We start from the raw sequence: 22,786 nt of genomic DNA, 5'->3' as shown, positions 1-22,786 counted from the left end.
ATAGTAAAGGATCCATAAGGATCTGACTATTATGGTAGGGTAAAATTAGTTTTTTATCTTATCTCTATAATTATTTGAGATTCAAGCCATCATATACTTATATAAACAACTTGCGGTGCTTATACAAATCATCTACAATTATCACAGTATATTCATCATTCTACAGTTTTGTACCCTGCTGCAACAAGAAATAAAAGAAGATAAAGACAGTTTAATTTGGGGTTACAGCGAGTCAAAGCTAGTAGCTAGTGTAGAGCAATTCGAGATAGTACCAACTATCGACTATGGAAGAGGAAGTAGAATAATTCCACACGCATCTCGATGAGCTGGATGAAAGCTAGGATTCCAACAATATGCACAAAACTACAGAACGACATGGATGCCCTACATACACACCACCAACGATTCCATTTTCTCTGTTTTATCATGCCAAATCTTTCTTGCAGGGAGCATGGATATCTTGACTCCACTTTGCATTTCGCGCGGTTGATTATGAGTGCAAGAGGAGAAAACAAAAATAATGCCACTACTCAATAGAGTCATCTCGTGAGTGCAAGTGTGGATATCCTTTCGTGTAAATTGCCTGTTACATGTAACTCAATAGAGTCATCTCGTGAGAAATTCGTAGCTACACTTTAGAAACTATCTTTCCAATTAATTTGAAGTGTTCTTTTAATCTCCCCAGCTTTGAATTTGTGACCACCTAAAAGCATAATTCCCCAACAGTACGTAGTTTTGCACCACAAGCAAGATGGGTCAAATCAGCAGGCCACCAATAAGAGTAGCAAACTTGTTCTCTCTTTCTCCATGGGGTTATTCGACCTTTTATCAGCTAACTCTGCTTTTGTAGTGACCATCAAAAGCAAAGAAGGGCACATAGCATGCACCTGTGTTGAAATATGATCCGAATTCCTATTTACTCGGATCCACTGTATTAGACTCGAGTCTCCTTCTATCCACTTTTATATATATATATATATATACACACCGATTGGCACTGTGATTTTTTTTCTCACAACGATTTTCCATGTAAGAATCATATCTTGTGTTTGATTTGTCGTGTAATATTCGTAACAACATAGATGCCATGCTTGGTAAAGGATGTACAACAGCAACCAGGATGCTGACCACCCCAAGTGCTCTCAATGGCTGACCATGACGCCTTTCTAAATCATGCCTGTAATTAAGCTCGATGGACAACCATGTCCAAGCTACCGAACCAAAAGGTACTACAGCACTATATTCTTCAACCACATGATATGATACCGGGGGACTATTTGCGATGCGTATGCAATGTAATTATTCAGATTTAGTTCACACGTCAAATCTAATGATATGATGCAATTGATCGCGACTCACTGATTTTTGGAACATTGAACTCTTTTTAGGATTAATTGGGTTATAACTCACTGGTCATTTGGAACATTGAATTTTTTTTAGGACTCCTTTTAGGTTTGAATTGTCTATAGTAAAAATCTCTCAGAAAGTAGCATATATAGTTAAAGGAAAGAGAATTTATGTAAAATTCGTGCACTCAAAAGGGACCTACTTTTTATTTTAGTAACGAGCCCCGTGGCAAGTTTCTCTCATGCCTGCATTTTTGTTTGCTGCATTTTAGCATTGTGTTTCGATTCTGGAACCAATTCACGTTGTTTGTTTCTCTGGATTCTAGCCCCAAAGTCAAAGCAGAAACAAACAATACGAGGGCATGTTTATTTGTTTCAGTTTCTACGAGCTAGTCTGGAGTTGCTTTTGTGGATTTTGAGGGATGAGGTTCTAAGGGCTTGCTTGTTTCATATGCGGCTTTTGGAAATGCTAATTCTCAATTGTGGTTTTGAAAAATCTGAATCTTCAAAAGTTGATTGTGGATTGATTTTTGGGGCATTTGCAAATTTGTCACTGGTTTTTATTTGTTGCAAGAATGCCACTCAAATAACAATTCTGGTGGCATATTTGTAATTTTTAGTGGTAAATTTACAATAACGATTTAAAGCAGTGGCAAATTTGCAATTATCCCTTGATTTTTTGTATTGATGAAGTGTATAATATATGTAATGCCTCTTTTGGCAACCCTGTTTGTTTCAAATGTGGTTTTTGAAAAATCTAATTCTTGATTGTGCCTTTCAAAAAGCAAATTCTTTAAAAGCTAGCTGACCGAGGATTGAATTTTGACGTGAATGAAAATGCGTAATATATGTAATACCCTTATTGTTAGCCCTGTTGGTTTCAACCGTGACTTTTTTAAAATCTGATTCTCAATTTTGGCTTCAAAAAGGCTTATATTTTTTTTTTAAAAAACTAGTTATGAATTGAATTTTTAAATAGATAAAGTGTACAGTATATGTAATACCCTATTGTTGGCTGTCCTATTTGTTTCAGCTGGTTTTTGGAGAAACTGATTCTTGATTATGGCTTTGAAAAAGCATATTATGGATTGAATCTCGATGTGGAGTTTTGAACTTTTGGAACATCATCTTCGTCAAATCTAGAATCCAGAACCAACAGGGTTTAGAAAAGCCTAACGAAAACAAACAGACCCTCCCTTACTCCAATCTTCAGACCACACAACTGGTAAGTAGCCCGTTGCAACAAAAGTAGTATTCCTGAAAATTAAAACTGATTATGTTCAAGAAATTAAAAGAGGCGATTCCACCGATGATGACACATCCTGTGCAGAGAGATGTCCATGCGTGAAAGTAAAGGTGACCAAATAGATCGGATCAAATGGTAATGCTATTGTTTCATCGATTCTATTACGACACAATAACTAACCGAGCGAGTCGGCACGACACTTTTTCTATTTTTTAAAGATAATTAGTTTTGTTTAGATCTAATACAAACATAACTTCATGACACAATAGTAATGCGTCTAACTTGCATGTACAAGGTTGATTGTTCGATTCCTATGATTCGATCTTAAACGAGTTGTGCAGAGACTTGACACATGGATCGACATAGCCCAGCTCGCTTGGTTAACATACCTAAATTAGCTGTGCCTAAACATTTGACCACCTTTGCGTGGAACCAACCGAGTTGCCACAAGGCAGTACGGCAGAACCGATGGCAGCCAGCTTTTGTCCCCCCTGAACCCTGACTAAACTCCATAATTTATGGTGATACAGTAGCATGCATTACAAAAAGTTGTGATTTTTCCTCTTGAAACGAACAAAAAAGGTCTGCTTAATAAATGGCTAGCAGTACATTTTAGTATCGAATCTGTAGCATTTTATTTGTTTATTTGTTTTTATTTGTGTGTAGCTATATACCACCGGGGTCAGGCCCGTAATTAGCACTATAAAAATTAGTTATTAGTATCATCTTAAAAATGCTATCAGTAACGAATTTTAAATCAATATTTATTACTCGACACTGATAGTTCGTGATTTTCAATGTCGGTTTTTGAACTGACACTGATAATAAATATCATTATCGATCCATAACAAAGAATCGATACTGTAGACTATCAGTATCATTTTTTTATCATGAGCCGACGGTATTGCTATTTTCCCCAAACGAGCCGGCTCCTTGCATACAAAGATCTCGTTATTCAATTTCGCACAATACATCCATACAATATCCTAAAGCATGGTCTTATGTGAACCACTTATGAAAATGAGAATTTTCACCAACGATTCTTTATGTGAACCGCATGTGAAAATGTGGTCCAATATCGATATGTGTCTTTTGATGTCTGTCAATATGCAAATTCCCCTCTTATTGCTTTGAAAACTATTTCTTGAGTCATGTGGAACACATATTTGAACTCTACCTACTTTGTTTGAAGTAGCCAAAATCCTGTCTATGTTGTCTCATTTTAGGAGGAACCAAAGAATGTTCAGAACATCTACTCACAAAGAGGATCATCAATAACATCTCAAAGGATGAAACTTCTAATTCTGGATCTTAATGGTTTGCTTGATGATATCAATCAAGACCACCACAATTCTCAACTGTCCCATGGAAATGTTCAATGCCATCTAGGTAAAGTTATGCATCTAAAGTTAATACTGTTGTTCTTGGTATAAAAACTTGTATCTGTACATGTGGCTCAGGATGCTAGCTTTCAATCATTTGTTGTGGTAACAATCTTGAAAAGACCCTATGTGACGATTTTATGAGATTTTGCTTCCACAACTTTCACCTAGGGATATGGCCATCAAGATTGGTACTGATTCTTTTTCCATTGCATTTCTTTTACTTTCGATTATTCCTTTTTATGCGTTGATTGCAAAATTCTATTTCTCCAGAGCAAATGTGAATTCAGTTGTTGATATCCTTATGAAAGATTTGAAACAACGTCTGTTTTTGTTGGGTAAGTAATGGAAAACTAATCTCAGGCTTATATGTTGCATTCATGGTTTCCCCTTATGTATTAATAATTCAAACAATGCCAACTGATGTGCATTTGTGTTTTGCCTTGTTATATTATTCTTGTATTTCTCTTTCTTTAATTCTGGCTGCAAATTACTCAACTCCTAATGCATTCATTGCTCTCATTTGGCCATGACTTATCTATATGCAGTGCTACTGAAATTAACACAAAAGCACAGCTATTAATATTGAAGGAACTTTGTTTACAAGTTACTCAGTTGCGATGCATTTATTGCTCTAATTATCTAAATGCATGGCTATTGGACGTAACACTCTTGAATACAACACATACCATTAGTATGAAAATAATTTTGGTTGCAAGTTACCATGTTGCTAATTCATTCATTGCTCTAATTTGATCAAGACTTATCTAAATGCACTTCTACTGCATTTAACACTCTTGAAAATAAGCGCAAACCGTTAGTATTGAAAGAACTACGGAAGTTGTGGAACAAAGAAGAACCTGATCTTCCATGGAAGGAGGGATGATTCTCACACTCAAACACTCTACTCGTGGATGACTCTCCGTACAAAGCTCTGCTCAATCCAGTACTGCCTTCTCCATTGTTCCTATGCCTGTTATATCTGTGAAGGTTCATTTGTTGTAATTCGCTTATTATCTTCTTGTGATTCTATATTGTGCAGCCGCACACTGGCATTTTTTTCCTACCCCTGCAACTACAAGAACGAGAAAGATGATTCATTAGGTAAGCTTCACCATTATAAGATGTTTTTTTTTAATTAGAAGGTGCACAAAAGTGGCTAGTGTTATAGATTAATATCGTTCCATAAACAGGACCTGGTGGAGATCTTCGGTTGTTTCTGGAGAACCTATCTACCGCAGACGATGTCCAGCGTTATGTAAAGGAGCACCCTTTTGGTCAATCTCCAATTACATAGAGTGATCCAAATTGCCAGTTCTATGTGCAAATACTAGAGGGAAGGACTCCTTCGCATGGTGGTCTTGAGCTTCACAAGTCCAGCTGCTAAAACTTACAGTGAGGTCGTGTTGCAGGGAAGGAAGTTTCGACTTTGAGTTTTGTTCACTTGGCGCAACTACTTGTAAACTAGTGTAGGGCCCTTTTTGTAGAAAATAGACTACTTTAACACTAGTTGTTGCTTAGACAAGGGAGACATGTCGATTGCAAAAAAAATTGATAGTTTTACTAATGTTGTTGTCCCTACTTATCCTGAACTATCAGCAAGCTTCTAGGTAGTGTTCACAAGGAAGCAAGTAATAGTTGTTCATAATGTACTTTTAGTTACACCTGAGTTGCGAATCATTAACTTCCCTGTATGAAGGCTAACAGGGTTGTTCTGTTTGTTAGTTGTCATGCATTGAGAACTATGTTGTGAGGATGTTGTGATTTACACCAAGTGTTGTAATCTTTTCAAGTTCACTGAGCTCTGTTGTAACTCTATTTCTTGCTAGTGACAGGAGAGATAATAAGTAGATTGTGTGACAGGAGAGATAATATTGTTCAATTTTGTATGCGTTTGGTGGCCCTATGCTTGATACCACCGTTGGTTCTATGGAGCGATTTGAGTGGAGGATTTGAGATTCAAGTGCAAGCACCCACCTTGTTTATACAAAAACCTAGACTTGGGGATGCAATTGCATGTTTCAATCTTTCAGACAACCACCCACCTTACTATTATTATTGTTCTATAGTTAGTTATACACTTCACAGTGGAGACATTGGTTTACCTATCATATGCATTCCCTTGAATTTGTGCTATCTACAATTCTACATAAACATTACATGTCTGCATCTTAGTGCATTGGCTATATGAACGAGCTTGGTGCTTCTGAATAATGTTAGTTAGCATGGCCATGCTTCTGAATAATTACTTTATCTTCTTTTTAGATCAGAATCATTTCATGTTCCATAGCCGTAGCTACCTGAGCCACACGTAGCTCCTCAACCGAGGATGGTGACAGCGAAGTGTAGGGTGGGGGCTAGGTTTGATTATATGAGGTGGGGGAATGATCGATCTAGAGCATCGAATTGAGATCAGATGGTCTAAAAGTCGAAGGATTTTGAGGAAAAACAAAGCCATGCGCAAGACAACAGCCTCTCCGCCGCCGCCCCTCTCCCCAGCCCCTTTAATGAAGCTCCTCGAATGCACGGAGACCCCTCAAGCCGCCGCCCAACTCGACTCCTCTAGGCCGCTGCCATCGCCCGATAGATCCAAGCCGCCCCAAGGTGAGCCCAAAATTCCTCTTGCTCCCTGCAAATCTGAATGGATGATTATTGCTTGTGGTAACAAATTTGGTCCTATGAAATTGTACAAGTACTAATTAACAGTGCATGCCATGATTTTTGCTATGTTTTGTAAAGAGTTCTAGTGTTTGGCCAAAGGGTATAGCTTAACTTCGTATCTATCCTTGATGATTAGCTTCTGTTATATTTTGTGATTTCTCTATTCATCTGTCACATTCTCGATGGATCAATCACTTAAACCCACACAAGAACACCAAATCGCATCCAAGTCGGTGAATTTTTCTACTAACACAAGTTAATCACAGTGGTAGGGATACAAATTGTGAAAGGAATGAAAGCATAGAGAGGACGACAAACTAGGCTAGGTAGAATGGGAGGGAACTGGGAAGGGGGGGGGGAGAGCAGTAGGAGGAGGAAGGAGAACCGAAGCCATAGAGGAAGATGAGGCTTAAGGAGGAAGAAGGTGTCCTGGTGAAAATGTTCTTCGCTGCGTCCCTCGGAAGAGAGACCAGCTCATATGCATGATTTCCTCTAGCCGACTAGGCCACCTCGATCCACTTGGTCTAAACCACCAATGCAGCCCTGGCAACCCAATTGAAGGCCCAGTCCATGACATTCTTCTCCCCTTGAGATTCGGCTTGCCCTTAAGCCAACACCATAAACAACAATGTAGCACATGAATCTGCAGTCCTCTGGATACAACCCAATCTCAAGTGCACATGAAGGTTAACATCCTTGCGAAATGTAACAATAAATTATTCGACTGTCCTGACACAATGACTTGTAAGTATTTACACCATCATCAACTAAAACCGAGTCTACATAACCTAAATCGTCAGCAAATGATGCACTCCTTGCCTTGTCCACATTTGTTATGCTCCCAACACTGTCATTTTTCAGGACTAGTCCATAGACCACAGAAGAATCATGCAAACTAAGCAATAAGTCACCAGCCATCTCAAGATCATAGTATGAATCCAAGTACCTGATCCATAGGTATTGGATCCAAACGCATGGGCATGGCCACCTGAGTTGAGCCCAGTGGACAATACATTGACGAGCAGCTGCTTGAAGTGATGATGGACCGTCAGTATCCCGCCCATTTATAAACCCTAACTTTTTGCTTCTGTATTCTAGCCTAGGGGGTGGCTAGCTCAACTTATAAAGATCAACTATAGATGCTAGCTTCTTAGCAAACTCAGGATCATTCTTGAAGAGTATAGCTCCATCTTCAGACAAGGCATCAGCCAAACTCTCAACATCCTCACCATTGCAATCAATGATCATGCATACATCGTTCTCGAATTGCTCTAGAGCTGTGTACCTGTCATCCTTGTTTTTAGACTGCAAGGATTCAATCTTAAACAAATATAGTTTCAAATTTCTAATCTTTAGGTGATTCTCAAGCTCCTTCACTGCAGCATTTTGTTGTTCAACACAAGCAGTCAGTTGAGAAATGGTAATGAAACTGCCTTTTGAGCCTATAGTGACTACAACCTTCAATTTGGTGCTTTCAGACAAGCCCTTCTGAGCTTTGCTTTTAGCATCTGGACCTGTAGGCACTATTAGAAAAACTCTTGTATGCAACACCATATGACCCTTCGGATCAGGTGGTGGCCATGGCTGGGGGATCAAGGACACGAGCAGCCACAATGCTTGACATTGCAATGATCTCGTGACCCATGTACAAACCCTTCCTTTCTTCAGAATGTACAACGGACTGCAATCCCTGTAAAATGGTTTCTCATGATATACCATCAGCCCAACCACCATCAACACACTCCAATGCCACACTCCAATGCTAGCAGGATGGCAATCTGCAATGCCTCTAGTAGCACCTCCAGCCACCCCAATGCCTCCAGTAGCAATAAAAAAACAAGGAAAATGGAATGTGAGATTCCTTTTTACTGAGCTATTTACCAATTCATCATTCACAACTTCCATGGAGTCTACATGATCAGAAATGGTAGGAATTCATCCTGGATGTGTTGCTCTTTGCTAAACTGCATCTTCAATATATTCGTAAGCTGATTAATCTTCACACATGTATTCACCTCCTGATGATATAATATCCCTGGTTTCGATTGAGTTGTCCTACACACAATGTAAGAACTACTCTGCATCAAGGAGCACTTCTATTAAAGGCTTGTTTGAGCCAATCTGGACTGCATCCAGGGGAGAAGATGACCAATGAGAGCTCCATTGGCACTTGAACGACCAGGATTACCATCTTTTTGTGGCCTCCAAGGCTCTCCACCATCGAGTGGCCAACCAAAGTACTGAGAGAGATCATGTCGCTGATCTTGGCGATGTCATAGTTGATAAAACTAGCAAAGGTCGGCCTGTAGAGGTTGTCGGCATGCATGGCATGGATGAGCTTCCGCCTTGGGCTATTAAAGCCATTGACAAAATCCGGCAGGGTTTTCTTTGGAGAGGAAGAAAGGACGGCAAAGGCGGTCATTGTCTTATTGCTTGGGCCAAGGTGCAGCGACCCCGTGAGATTGGTGGTCTAGGAATTTCGGATCTCAAAATCCTTGGTTGGGCACTTAGGATGCGGTGGCTCTGGTTGCAAAAGACGGAGCCTAATAGGCCATGGTTGGTCCACCCAATTAAGGTGCATGAATGTGCTCGTGTTTTTTTCTCTATGGCAGTTGAAACTGAGGTTGGGGATGGTACTCGCACATTATTCTGGAAGGATAGATGGTTGCATGGACAGCGAATTGCAGACCTTGCCCCTCAATTGCTCGCAGTGGTTCCTGTTAGAACAGCCAATAAACGCACGGTCTGTGAGGCCTTATTGAATCATTTTTGGATCGAGGACATTCAGGGTGCGACTTCAGTTGGAGTTCTTGCTGAATACCTCATGCTATGGGATGTGCTTTCTGAGGTGATGCTGCAACCAGGAGTTGACGATAACCATAGATGGCGGCTCTCAGCTTCTGGACAATACTCGGCAAAGTCAGCATATGAGAATTTCTTTCAAGGTGCTGTCCTGTTTCGACCATTCGAGCGCATTTGGAAAACTTGGGCACCCCAAAAATGTCGTTTCTTTATTTGGTTGGTTATGCACAACCGATGCTGGACCGCCGATCGACTTGCTCGACGAGGTTTGCCACATCCGGAGATGTGCCCTCATTGTGATCAAGAGGAGGAGACGATCAACCACTTGCTCACCTCGTGTGTTTTTGTGAGACAATTTTGGTTCATCCTCCTCCAACAGTTTGGACTTCATAGCTTGGCCCCTTCGCCCACTGATCTTTCCTTCGATGAATGGTGGAGCAAGGCCAATGATGTTGTCAGTGGAAAGGTGCAGCAGGGCCTAAATTCACTTATCATCCTTGGGGCATGGATCATCTGGAAGCACAGAAATTATTGCATTTTTGATGGTGCTGCTCCAAATCTGGAGGGTGCTTTGCTAATCGTTAAGGATGAGATGCACCTTTGGGGTTTGGCAGGGGCTCAGGGGCTTGCCTTCTTGACAACCCTAGTTCCCGGAGGCTAGCTTAAGATCTCTTTTGTTTGTGTGGGTGTGTTCTGTGTGTGTGTTTTTTGTGCTCAGGGTTTCTACCCTTTCCTCTTCTTCTTTAATATAATGATATGTAGCTCTCCTGCGTGTTCGAGAAAAAAAGTCATTGCACTTGAGGATGACGTGCTTGCCACGCATCGTTGCCCTTGGAGACTCGGAAGAACGCATCAGTCCGCTCCTCAAGCGAGCACTTGAACATGGCGTGCTATGCATGACAGGAAACCTCGAGTCAACCGTGGACACATCGAGCTGTGACCGGTAGAGCGGGCCATCGCAGCGGAGGCCACCGCATAAGTCACGCGTGCGCAGATTGATGACAACAACGCCACCCACCACGAGGTCATGTTGATGCCTGGATGGAGACACGAGGAGCTACGAAGGGCCGAAGCATGCATCAAGTAGGCCGAGGCATCATAATGCATGGTGAGAGGGGGCTCTCAGGATGATTGAGGCTTCCTGTCGAATGGTTGGCGGTCATTTGTCTGTGGAGATTGATGGCTGCGGTGTGGATGCCGGTCGCGTCCTTGATGCGCACGGTGACCTTCACCTTGGGCAAAGGGATCTTTCGCACACCGCAGATGTTGACTGCGGAGGACGGTGGCAATGCTCCCTTGAGTGATGAGATGCGGCAAGTGATGGCCGATGGAGAGATCATCGAGTCACCGGAGACGAGGCGATTGATCTTGATGTCAGATGTGCCAAGCTGGTCGGGGTCAAAGCGGTCAGGCTGACGCACGGCGGCATCGGTGGGTGAATCATATCAAGCAGGAGCAGAGAGGATGTCGCTTGCCCGAATGAGGTTGTAGCTGTGGGATGAATACTCGGTGCTCCTATGGTACTTACGGATCTCATGCAATGTCACCGTCTCAGGCTTGTAGTGACGGAGCTTCTTCACGTCGCTTGTTGGTCGCAGATAGGCTGAAATAGCCATGGTCGGAGTGGACTCATGTAGGGATGTCAATAGGGAATTCCTCACATGGGAATGGTTCCCCATCCTCGTCTCCATCCCCGCCTCCACTCGCGGGGATTATTTTCTCCCCATCCCCGTCCCCACGCGAGAAATGGAGACCCGACGGGGAACCCGTCCCCGCTAAGCATCATATGGGCTGAGCTCTAAGTTGAATATGGATGGTTGGGCTAGACACTTTAGATGACCATCATATGGATTGGGCTCTAAATTAATGGTGGGCCGGTTGTGTCAATACATGTAAAGTCCATATATTCGGGGCCCGAAAAACAGGGATGAGGGATGGGGAACCTTCCCCGCCTCTACCATACCCGATGGGGGGATTTTTCTCTCATTAAACCCCCTGTGGGGGGGGGTTGGCCCCATCCATGTCCCCTAATGGGGGGAATTCCCTATCGGGGTGGATTGGGGCCCGTTGACATCCTTAGACTCGCGTGTATGGGTTATGGAGTGGTCCATCTTAAAATAGTGACACTCATCCCCGAGGAGGCAGCACCAACCCCAATGAATCCATCCAACTTCTCAAGCATTAGGCGTAGCATCGCCTACATCCTCGTCATGGAAGCCGAGAGGTACAGCCCCTCGCCCATGGCCTGTTCGATGATGACAAGGAGCGGCAAAGGTAGCGGTGGAAGTGGTGGCAAGCTCTGATACAATTGTCATATTCCCGATCGATCAATCACTTAAATCCACACAAGAAGACCAAATTGCATCCAATTTGGTGAGCTTTAATGCTAACAAAAGTCATTCATAGTGGTAGGGATACAAATTGAGGAAGGAATGGAAGCATAGAGAGGACAACAAACTAGACTAGGTAGAATAGGAGGGAACTAGGAAGGGAGATAGAGCAGCAGTAGCAGGAGGGAGAACCGGAGTCGCAGAGGAAGAAGAGGCTTCGGGAGGAAGGTGTCCTTGTGAAAATATTCTTCAATACCTCCCTTGAAAGAGAGACCAGCTCATATACATGGTTGCCTCCAGCCAACTGGGCCACCCCGATCCACTGGTCCAGCCAACCAACACAGCCCTGGCAAACCCAATGGAAGGCCTAGTCCGTGACATCGTCCTAGGAATTGTCGGCATAATTGACTCAAATTGCCCAAGTAAATTTCAATTGCAACTCGTTCTATATTGTTGAAAGCTGCCTAAGCAACTCCTTATATGTGATCATCATCATGCCCCCTTGTATGTGATAATGCAGAATTTGCATTTGCTTTTCTGCAAGATCAATAAACGTGCAATTGTTTACCTGTTAGTGGAGCCAGTTTCACAAGGATATCATATACAGTGATCACTGATTAAATCTTATACCGTCTGTTCATCTATCTAGCTTACTTGGCCTAATGCCCAATTCAAATTAGTATATCATACAGTACCTCTGGTTGGTTGATATTACCATGGCACCACTTCTTTTAGCTCAAAAAATAATAACATTTTGCATGTTTGTGTCCTGCAGTACTGACTGTCTATATCTAATCTAACGATGGCAGGATTCAGAAGCCTTGCACCCAAGACCAGAAACCTGGTGATGGCTGGGGGACTGTCTGCTTTCTTCCTGGGGGTGTACTACTACACCATGAGAACGGTGGGAGGCACAGATGAGCTGCAGCTCGCCATTGACAAGTTTGAGAGATAAAGAAGAAGGATGCCGGAAAGTCATCCGGCGCAGGATTCTAAAGATATGCTTTAATCACCGTTTGCTCCCTTCTTTTCCTCTGTACTGAACTTTGATCTACTTACATCACCGTTTGCCCAAGACCATGCTTCTATGTAATAAATAATGGGTGGTATTAGCATATCAGAAAGAACTTATGCTTTGATGAAAGCTGTAGTATTTTGTGGTTGCAATGCTTGAGTAGTCAAATTTTCCTTGAAGAACATAGTAGCATCATATAACGTGGTGAAACATGAACCAGAAAGTTTCTTCTATTTGCTCTTGTGGCCATGTGTGTTGTTGCTCCAGCTCTCTAAGTAGAATAGGTTGCATTCTTCAGTCTACTGCACTGCAGTCATATGCTCCAACATCAAGTAGCTATATATTTGTGATAAGTTCTTGCCCCCCAAAAAATGTATTTGTGGAACTCCATTAATCGTAAAGAAAAGGCACCCGTTGATAAAATTGCATGAGTTAAGTGGAGCATTGCTTCTTTATCTGTTGGGCTGTTAAGTCCAACCTCAACCTAGGTGCAATTATACAGCTGGACTCTTAATATTAAGATTATATAAGTATAAAAATTCTTAGAGCCGATCATTTTTAGCTTTAAAATTTTTTAGAGCTGTAGCTATAGATAAATTAATGATTTTTATTCATACATTTTGTTTTTATTTTAAACTAAATATATATATTTAAACCACTTTATTTTATAGTATAAATTTTAAATCATATATATATAGAGGGGAACTGGAGCTTTACTAAATATATTCCAAGTAAGCTGAATTCTAAACTAGTGGATAGAGAGGGGGAAAAAGGCTGATTTGCAAGATCTTGCTCGTGAGGAGTGACGAGGCGGCGAGGTATCCGCCGGCGATAGGCGGTCTGTGGGGCGGGGGCGGGGGCGGGCGAGCGCGTCAACCTGTGTGTGAGAGACGGAGGAAGGCGGTGAACAAGGTGCCGACACGTGGCAGGCGGTAGACGGGCCGCGAGTTGGGCTCCTTGAGGGTGCCTGCAAAATAGAGGCCCAAAACAAACCCTCAGATCGGGAAAGGGCGAGGCCTGAAGCCTGGAAGCACAACGCCGGTGAGGTAGAGGAGACCGGAGAGGGAGGGGAGGCGGCGATGGCGGGCGGCGACCGGGAGAGGGACGTCGAGGAGGAGACGAGGAACAAGATGATGCAGAACCTCTTCGGCGACCAGTCAGAGGACGAGGACGACGACGACGTCGTCGAGGTCGTCGACGAGGACGACCACCAGCAGCCGCAGCGCCACCAGGAGGTAGAAGACGAGGAGGATGACGCCCGCAGCCACGCCCACGGCCGCAGCTCCGGTTACCACTCCGTAAGCCCAGCTCCCAATCTCCCTTCTCCCCGTTATTTGTCTCCGTCCTTGCGAGGCTAGGGTTTAGGTTTTGGGATTCGTCAGGTCAGGTTGGGAGCCTCGTGATTAGGGGTGTTCTAGTCTGTGGAAGGTGTAGAGTCGTGCTGGAGTTTTACAGGATCGATCTCCGGGTGTTGGAGGAGCACTTGATTTGATTTTGATTTTTTCCTTAAAAAAACTTGATTTTTATTTTGAGGTGGTGGATGCAGAGAGGCATAGGTGAATCAGGAATTTTATTTACCTTAGGAAAGTTATCTGATCCAATATTTACTTGTTGATGCATTTATCTAGGAAGAAGTGGAAGGTGAGGCAGAACATGGACAGGAAGGTGAGGGTGAAGGGGAAGGTGAAAGCGAGGGGCAAGTTGGAATGGAAGAGGAAAGCGAAGGTGAAGCTCATCCGGTTGATCTGGATCAAGGAGAAAGTGATGGGGACAAGGTTCAGAGCTCCCCAGAAAGAGAACTCGATGACCAAAGGATGCAAGCTGATGCAAGAGGCATGGACAGTGAAGATGAAGGCTATGAGCAGAGGACGGTAGCTAGCAGAAGAAGGGGTGTTGTTGCTTCCGAATCTGAGGGGTCTGAAGATAATTACTATGGTGATCGAGTTCACGATGATGAGGAAGCTCCCGAAACAAGGAAACCAAGGTTAAAGAAAAAACCAGAATGCTCCCTATCATAATATGCATTAGTATGCTTGCTACGCCTGACAGTGCCAAGTAGTCCATTCAGTAGTTTACTAAATGTTTAATTATTTTGACAGTGACTTAATTATGCACATTCTTCGCTTATGTAGATCCTTGCTAATCATGTAGTAGCTCGTGACAACCATAATCTTATTATGTAGGTCACCAATGGAGGTGGAAGGAGATCATGAAGTAGTCCGCGATGTGTTTGGTGATAGTGATGAAGATGAACCTGCTCCATATCGTCCCCACCATGAACTTGATGAAGATTCCCATGTGAGATTAAGTGCTCGTTTTTATTTTGTGTGCACATTCTAGATATAAAGTTGAAATGCTTTCCTTCAATATTAAATAGTCTAGCGACAAAATTCTGATTCAGAATTTTTCTGATTTTCATCAGAATTACCCCTAGAGGCAAGTTTTTTGTACGTCCTGCACCAAATTTTGTGGCTCTATGGGGTAATAATTCGCTGGTTGCTGTTAATGTTAACACTGAATGGAAATGATAAATTGGTAGCATGTTCATTTAACTGAATATAAACGCAACTATTCATGTAATTCAGCATGTAGAGAATAAACTCAGAGAAGTGACCTTCTATCTTCCTTCACCTTCAGTATTTTCACGCTTACATAAATAAATCTGAGGGGTATTAAGTTTTTCATGTGAACATTTTGCGGCCACTTAATTTGTCTGAGGTCTGAACTGAAGCCTTATTTCTTTCTTCATGTGATTCATGTGTGCACCCAATCAGCTTTGGTCATTGTTCACTTCTATTTCCTGTTATCTTTTTCTATAGTCTTTTTCTAGGTGCTGGGTGTTCAATAAAGTTTCTTTTTTCTTTACTTTTGTAGAGATCGCCTATGGGGTATGAAGGGTACTATGACAAGGACATGCAACCGGAGGATGTAGTAGCAGATGAAGATATGCGATATGAATCTGATGAAAATCGTGAACTGAAACCGAAAGAGAAACCAGTTGGTCCACCGCTGGACTTGGTGGTTCCACTAAAGCAGCCACCAGCTCGACCTGACAGGGTGAGTTGTAGTCATATGACAGGCACATTTTAAGCCATATCTTTGACCATGCATCACTGTTGTCTTTTCTGATGAGATGATCTAATGATTCTGCACATCGCTTATCATTTGATTGCCATTTACTCTTTGAAGTTACCATGCTCTTGGAGGACACAGTTCAATAACAATATTCGATGACTTAATGAGCCTGTTCTCATAAGCTCATTTGTGTATTTGCTTCTATATGTCCAAGAATTTGTAATGATCCATGATTAAATGTTTCCGCTTCTGCAGCTAGTCACATAGTGATTTGTTACTGATGGTTTCTTATCTTTGTAGATGAATGTGATCAAGGTATCAAACATTATGGGGATTGACCCTAAACCCTTTGATCCAAAAACATATGTGGAAGAAGATGTTTTCGTTACAGATGAATCTGGGACTAAGAAGAGGATACGGCTGGAGGACAATATTGTGCGGTGGAGAACTGTTAAGAATGCTGATGGCACTACATCTGTAAGTGAAACATTGTTCAAATAGCATTATGAAATCTGTTAGTATTACAGTCAGCTATGTAACAGCACCACCTTCCATTCTCTATCTTTGAAGAGGCTAGGATGCTTTCTTTCTGTATATAGGCCGTGAACTCACTGGCGCATTGATGATGCACTGAGTCTTCTCTGTGCTTTTAATTTGCAGTTTTTTTAACTGCATTTTCTCTTTTATGATTGGGATTACATTGTTCTGGAAGTGAGCAATTTTAAGGTCTTGTTTGGCTGCCTGTTTCTATGCCCATGAAATTATCAGTTCTTGTATTTGCTGTTTACATATGAGCTCGTACGGATTGTGACAGACTGACTGGTGATTGTGTGCTTATGCATATTAAATTTGTCTTCGGTGATGCTTTGCTGATATTTTATTTCGTTTCCTTATTGGTTGCTGAAGCCTGGAACTTTTATTTGTCACAGTGTGAAAGCAATGCACGTTTTGTAAAATGGAAAGATGGAACTATGCAGCTGCTGATTGGCAATGAAGTTCTTGATATATCTGTACATGATGCACATCATGACCAGTCCCATCTGTTTCTGAGGAATGGGAAGGTAAATTATTTCTTCTCTACAGCATTTTGTACTGCCTCTTTGTTCGTGAGTACTCACCATTATCCAATATTAAGTTCCGCTGACATGATTAATTTTGAACTGTAACACAGGGAATTCTACAGTCACAAGGAAGGCTTTTGCAGAAGATGAGATTTATGCCATCTTCCTTGTCTTCAAAGTCGCATCGCTTATTAACTGCTCTTGTTGATTCTCAGAATAAGAAAACAGTTAAGATGCAAAAATGGTTTGAGTCTAAGGATCCTGAGAGAGCGAAGCAGGAAAAAGAAAGGGTAACTAAATCTCTGATACTTTGTTCAATGGACATTTATCTAACTCTCCACTGACATGTGCATGACTTGTGTTGTCCAAAATAGCTACTTAAACTAAGACCCCTAGGTCAGATGTGCATGAGTTGTGTTGTGTTACATATTTGCTGTCCATTTGTTCCACTTGGTGATAACCATAGGGCTTGACATATTCTCTACATTTATACTATTTTTCTAAAAGGATCAGGACTGGATACAAGTTGTAAACCTATTGATTTTAATTCTGAACTCATTGCTTCTGAACTTTGACTTGTAAAGCTTTCTAGATCAATTCAAGTCTTCTCAGCTTAAGCAGCCTAAAGGTCTAATAGTTCTGTTCGTTGTCATTTGATTGTTTATGTTATGATTATGGTGTATTACATTTAGTGTGACATGCTGCAATCAACATTCCTGAAAAAAAAAATACATTGCAAAATCATTTATTAACAATAACAACAAAGCCTGTAGTCCCTAGCAAATTGGTCTAGGCACAAAGTCATTTATTAAGACACAAAAGATATATGTTCGCCATATCCACTCATAGCGGCATTTCAGTCCTGTTTCTTGCTGATCCTTTTTTTTCTTTTGTTCAAAACTGATTTCATATGCATTTTGAGTGGATTTGTCCTTTCTACTGATATAGTAATTATGCAGGCTGAGGGCCAAAATATTCGAGCCCATTCAATTCTTCAACGCAAAAGAGAAAAGGTGAGCCGCAAGTACACACAACCTGCTCGGCCAAGGCGACAGCTTTCCCCAGGGTTTTTGGAAGATGCATTAGATGAGGTCGGTTTCTTATTGTTTCGCTCTTTTCTTTTTCCCAATTAGAATGTCATTGTATTATTAGCTGTTGCCAATTTGCCATGCATTATTAGAAGGTCACGGTATTATTAGCTAAAATCAGTGTGAACTTGTTTACGCTTACTCCAGCTGCGCCTTAAATGATGCAGAGATATATGTCATTATGTTGGCAGTTTATTTGTGCATGAGATTTATTTCATGCTATGCTAGTTTACTCAATTCTTGGGGTTACGCTGCTGAATTGATACTTGCAGATTGGGGCTAGATGGTAATCTTATTCTGCTGTTGTGGATCATGTTTTCTTAGGATTTAGATACATATTTCAATAACTGTTTTGTAAAGAGTATGAGGTGTTGTGCTGGTTTGCAACTTTCCCCAATAATTTATTCAAGGTTCTAATTTCGGTAGGATGAGGAGCCTGATAATCACTATAGTTCTTGGCGAATGCCACCTCGTAGACGTTTTGAGGACGAGTTGGAGGCTGAAGCACGAGCTGAGAGGCGTATCATTAATGCAAAGGTGAGCAATTGAGCACTGATGCTTTCTCATTCTAAAACGAGCATACTAATATGTGTACTCATCTATATCCTTTGCACATTTTCAGTCAAATATGAGCAGAAGTGTTCCCCGCAAACCATCCTTTCCTCCTGCTCGTCCACCAAGACGTCAAGCTGATGAATACTCGGAGAGTGAAAGGGAGGAGTCAGAATATGAAACTGAAGGCGAGGATATTGAGCACTCGCCAACTCGTGGAAGGGAAGATGAACTGGATGAGGAGGATGAATATGAGGAAGATGTTGAAGAAGCGCCTCTGTCAGATGAAGAAATAGAGGTTAGATTGCTTGGCCTCACCATTTTTTTCTTTTTTTCACAGGGTTAGTGCTGTAGTGCTTTTTAGCAAACATATTGCAAGATTCAGGTTTTTCTTAGCCATCCATGGTAAAGAGTGAAATACATTGCACCTGAGAAATACATGATTTATAGGAACTCTGGTATTAGGATCAGGATTTATTTGAATTTCAGTTTAAAAGACACGATTCTGTAGATAAATTTTACTGGGTAAGTTTGTTAGCAGATCAGTATAGGCAGGCTTCTCAGTTCTTGTATGCTTATCTGAAATGAAATGGTAAACGAAAACAAAATGAAGTACATGTTACGCGGTTTCTCCTGGATGTGGTAAAGATCATTCTTTGTTAGAGCTAAACTTAGAGATCTAAATTTAATATTCCTTTTCAAGAAAAGGGTAATGATGTTGTTCTCGAGTCCAGCTGACCATAAAGCATACCGAAAAGCTTCTTCATCCTAAAAAAGAGAGAATCATTACCTCCTGCCATAAGCAAATGATTCAATGTTTTTCTAAATTTTGTTGTGTAGCCAGCTTTGCCTTTTTGAATTAGGAGCTCATGAAATTGCTGGGCAATGCAATTGCACTCTCTATGTGGGACCATGACACCAAAACTTAAAGAACCTTGTTCATTGTATGTAATCAAACTCGCAGGCACCCAAACGGAAGAGAGAATCAGGGGGTGGTAGCCACAGGCGCGAGGAGCTGGACTCCGACTCCGACGACTCTCCACCAAGGAAGCAACAGGCTGTTCAGCATCGCAGGAAGGCAGTCGTTTTTGACAGCGATGACGAGTGAAACAGGGAGGGAAAAACAAGAAGTTGGTATTTGCTATTCGGCATGCTGGTTTATGAGATGAAGGAAAAGGCTGGTCAATATGCGACCTATGATGTTACCCTAAGCTTGTGTGAAGTTTTTGTGCTGTAAACATAGCCTGAAAAAATATGGTCGTTGTTGCCACTGCAGAATTTTCGTTTGAGAAATATTCGGAACTGTAGAGGTGTTGATGTGCATATGCTATTTCACACCGGAGTGGGATGGTTCAACGTGGGAGACCGACGACCGCGTCATCGCCGACGAGGTCCACGTCCCGGACGGATTTCGAGGCCAATGTGAAGGCGGCTCTTCGGTCCATGTACGCCGTGAGGTCCACCTGTCATCGTGGCAGTTTGTAAGAGAGGGAGAGGCTTCCATGTGGGGCCAGAGCCGAGAACGGAAGAAAAATACGAGCAGTTGGAAAGTTGAGAGATTCCATTATGGAAAGTGTTGGTTCCTCCTCATCGTCGGCCGCTCCACTCTTTCCTATATACGTTTCCTTTTCTTTTGTCTTTTCTAAACAATTGTTGCTTACCTGACAAAAGAAGAAAAAGATGGAACTAGGGTTCAGATGACAAATTTGATCAAATTTTGGTTCATCTTCTGTACTGCCCACCTACCAGTGGACGAAAGGAGAGTTAGTAACCAGCGTAGGAGGGAGAGAGAGATATGGCCTTGCTCTTGTCACTTCTTTTTTTTTCTTTTAACTATCCGTTGTCGTTGTCTTAGTGAGTGATTCGTAAAATATACAACACTTGGATTATAGTACTAAATTTTACTATCTCGATTATAGGTCTCATTGAGACGCCATTGGATATAAGAATTTCATATGAAACAATTCAAGTTTTGTAGGACTCAAAGTTCCCCTAAGTATTATGTTTTGTACCACACATGGTTTGAATATATGTGTGAGTATCCATAATTGCTAGCACATGTGCTCAAATCTTACTTGAAAGACCCATGAATGCTCAAATTTGGTGAGTTGCCATTTGATTTAGGGGTGTTGCTTCAAGAACAGGGGATTGTAAAGCAAGAGGGGGAGGGAGGTCATTGTGGCTATTGAAAAGTGATGAATCGTCGTAACCAAAGGAGATGATACCAAAACCACAATAAATTTGCTTACTAAGAGTTTTGGGTACCTGGTTTTCCAAGCCGGAGGAGGAAGCTACCACCAACTAGATTTTGGGGTCAAGGCCGCCTCCCAATGTCAAAGATGGTTATACCAAAGGAGATGGATACCAAAACCACAATAAGTTTACTTACTAAGAGTTTTGGGTACATGATTCTCCAAGCCAAATGAGGAAGCCACCACCAACCAGATTTGGGGGTCAAGGCCGCCTCCCAATGTCGAAGATGACATGCAGCGATAGGATGATCTGAAGTTCCATCTACTAATTGACAGCCAAGAAGAAGGGAAAACAACATATAAATGAGAAACCCTAGCTACCATAATAGGATTGGAAGCAACCCCTCTCTCCCTCACAGTCGGTGAGCCTTTGAGGATGGAAAAGGAGGAGGCGAGCAGATCTGGAAGGGTATACACTTATTTGAAAAGGTTTGTGGTAGAGAATGAGATATGCGAGTAAATAAGTCACTTACTAGTAATTTAGTTAGCTACTGCTCTTATAACTCATTGAAAGTGATATCTCATGGGCATCCATTGCAAACTTGTTGTAAACACTTACGATATGTTAACATGTAGCCCTTCGAGTTCATCAACTTACTGGATTTTGCCATCTTTGTACTAGTCATCTTAGGTTTCTCATGGGCCCACGCTCTATTGTATTGGATTTAAGGTAGTCCATAGGCCGTTGATGGGCTATGGTCATATGAATATGGTTGGTTAGGTTTCTATTAAGATCGGAGAGTTTTTTTATATTTATATTTTATAACATTAATATTTAAATAAATAGAACTTTGATGGAAAGAATTGCAGGAATATAAGTAGGGGCTAACAGCCCTATGATCTGGGGGGTTACAGCGCGTGTCGAAATCACTGTTCATAGTAATATTTTTCTCTCACGTCTTTTTTATACAAAACTGTGGTCTTTTGTTGCTCTAAAAATCCTAAAACATTTTGTACGTATTTTATAATTCATGTGCAACCCATTTTAATTAGATTCACCTAAAATCATGTATAGAATTTAAACTAAAATTCTCCAAAAAAGACTACTTTTATAACTTTTAACAATTGTTAGTGCCTCAAATAAATTTGCAAAAATCTGAAAAAAAATTACTAATATTCATCTTATATGATGGAATAATTTCAATAATTATTTCTAACCCTATGCTATATGATGAAAAAATGAGTTACTTTGTAATGTTATATTCACATGAAATGATAAAAATACATATAAATAGAGCATTACAAAGGAACTCACTTTTTCACCATATATCCTAGGACTGAAAATAATTTTAGAAATTATTCCATCACATAAGATTAATATTAGTGAATTTTCCTAGATTTTTGGAAATTTATTTTAGGCTGTAATAAGTGTTAAAATTATAAAAGTAGTCTTTTTTTAGAATTTTAGTTTAAATTCTACATATGCTGTTTAGTGAATTCAATTAAAATGGTTTGCACATGAATTATGAAACACGTATAAAATTTTTTAGGATTTTTGAAGCAACAAAAGATCACAATTTTATATAAAGAAGATAGGAGATAAAAAATATTATTGTGAACAATGATTTCACACGGGCTGTAACCGCCCGATAGAGGGGTAGCTTATTGCATGGGAGGCTGTGGGGGGCGCATAGCAGTGGGGGTAGCTTATCCGAAAGAATCGATGTTTGCGAGAAAAAAATGGTAGGCTATTCAACAAAGAACTAATTTGAAGCATTTAAAGGCCCTAAATTTGGCGCCAAAAGCTATATGGCTTCAAATAAATGCAAAACTCGCCACTGTTGGTACCAAAACGTCAGGATTTTGTTAGTAGCATCATCCACCTATGAAATGAAAATCGCGAAGAGGTCGAGCAGTAAATATGAGTTTATCTAAAAAAATATCACTTGCAGGCAACCCTATATAAATCCTTTCGATGGAATAACTTCTGAACCAAAATGGAATTTTCAAACGAGCAGCCAAAGAAAAGTAATAGT

The 22,786-nt window shown here is 41.2% G+C and overlaps 1 protein-coding gene across 1 annotated transcript; it reads left to right on the top strand.

Annotated features, from left to right (window-relative positions):
* Positions 1-13,717: 13,717 nt before the first annotated feature.
* Positions 13,718-19,828, top strand: LOC133890639 (protein LEO1 homolog). Its single transcript, XM_062331104.1, has 11 exons — positions 13,718-14,080; positions 14,411-14,766; positions 14,966-15,080; positions 15,657-15,839; positions 16,158-16,334; positions 16,787-16,918; positions 17,029-17,208; positions 17,878-18,009; positions 18,433-18,543; positions 18,629-18,856; positions 19,523-19,828. The coding sequence occupies exons 1-11, from the start codon at positions 13,862-13,864 to the stop codon at positions 19,664-19,666; spliced, it is 1,977 nt and encodes a 658-aa protein (XP_062187088.1). The 5' UTR covers positions 13,718-13,861; the 3' UTR covers positions 19,667-19,828.
* The last annotated feature ends 2,958 nt before the right edge of the window (positions 19,829-22,786 follow it).

This window comes from Phragmites australis, chromosome 14 (assembly GCF_958298935.1).
Source record: "Phragmites australis chromosome 14, lpPhrAust1.1, whole genome shotgun sequence".
Taxonomy (NCBI): domain Eukaryota; kingdom Viridiplantae; phylum Streptophyta; class Magnoliopsida; order Poales; family Poaceae; genus Phragmites; species Phragmites australis.
Note: the sequence above shows the minus strand (reverse complement) of the source record. Positions and strands in the feature narration are given on the sequence as shown.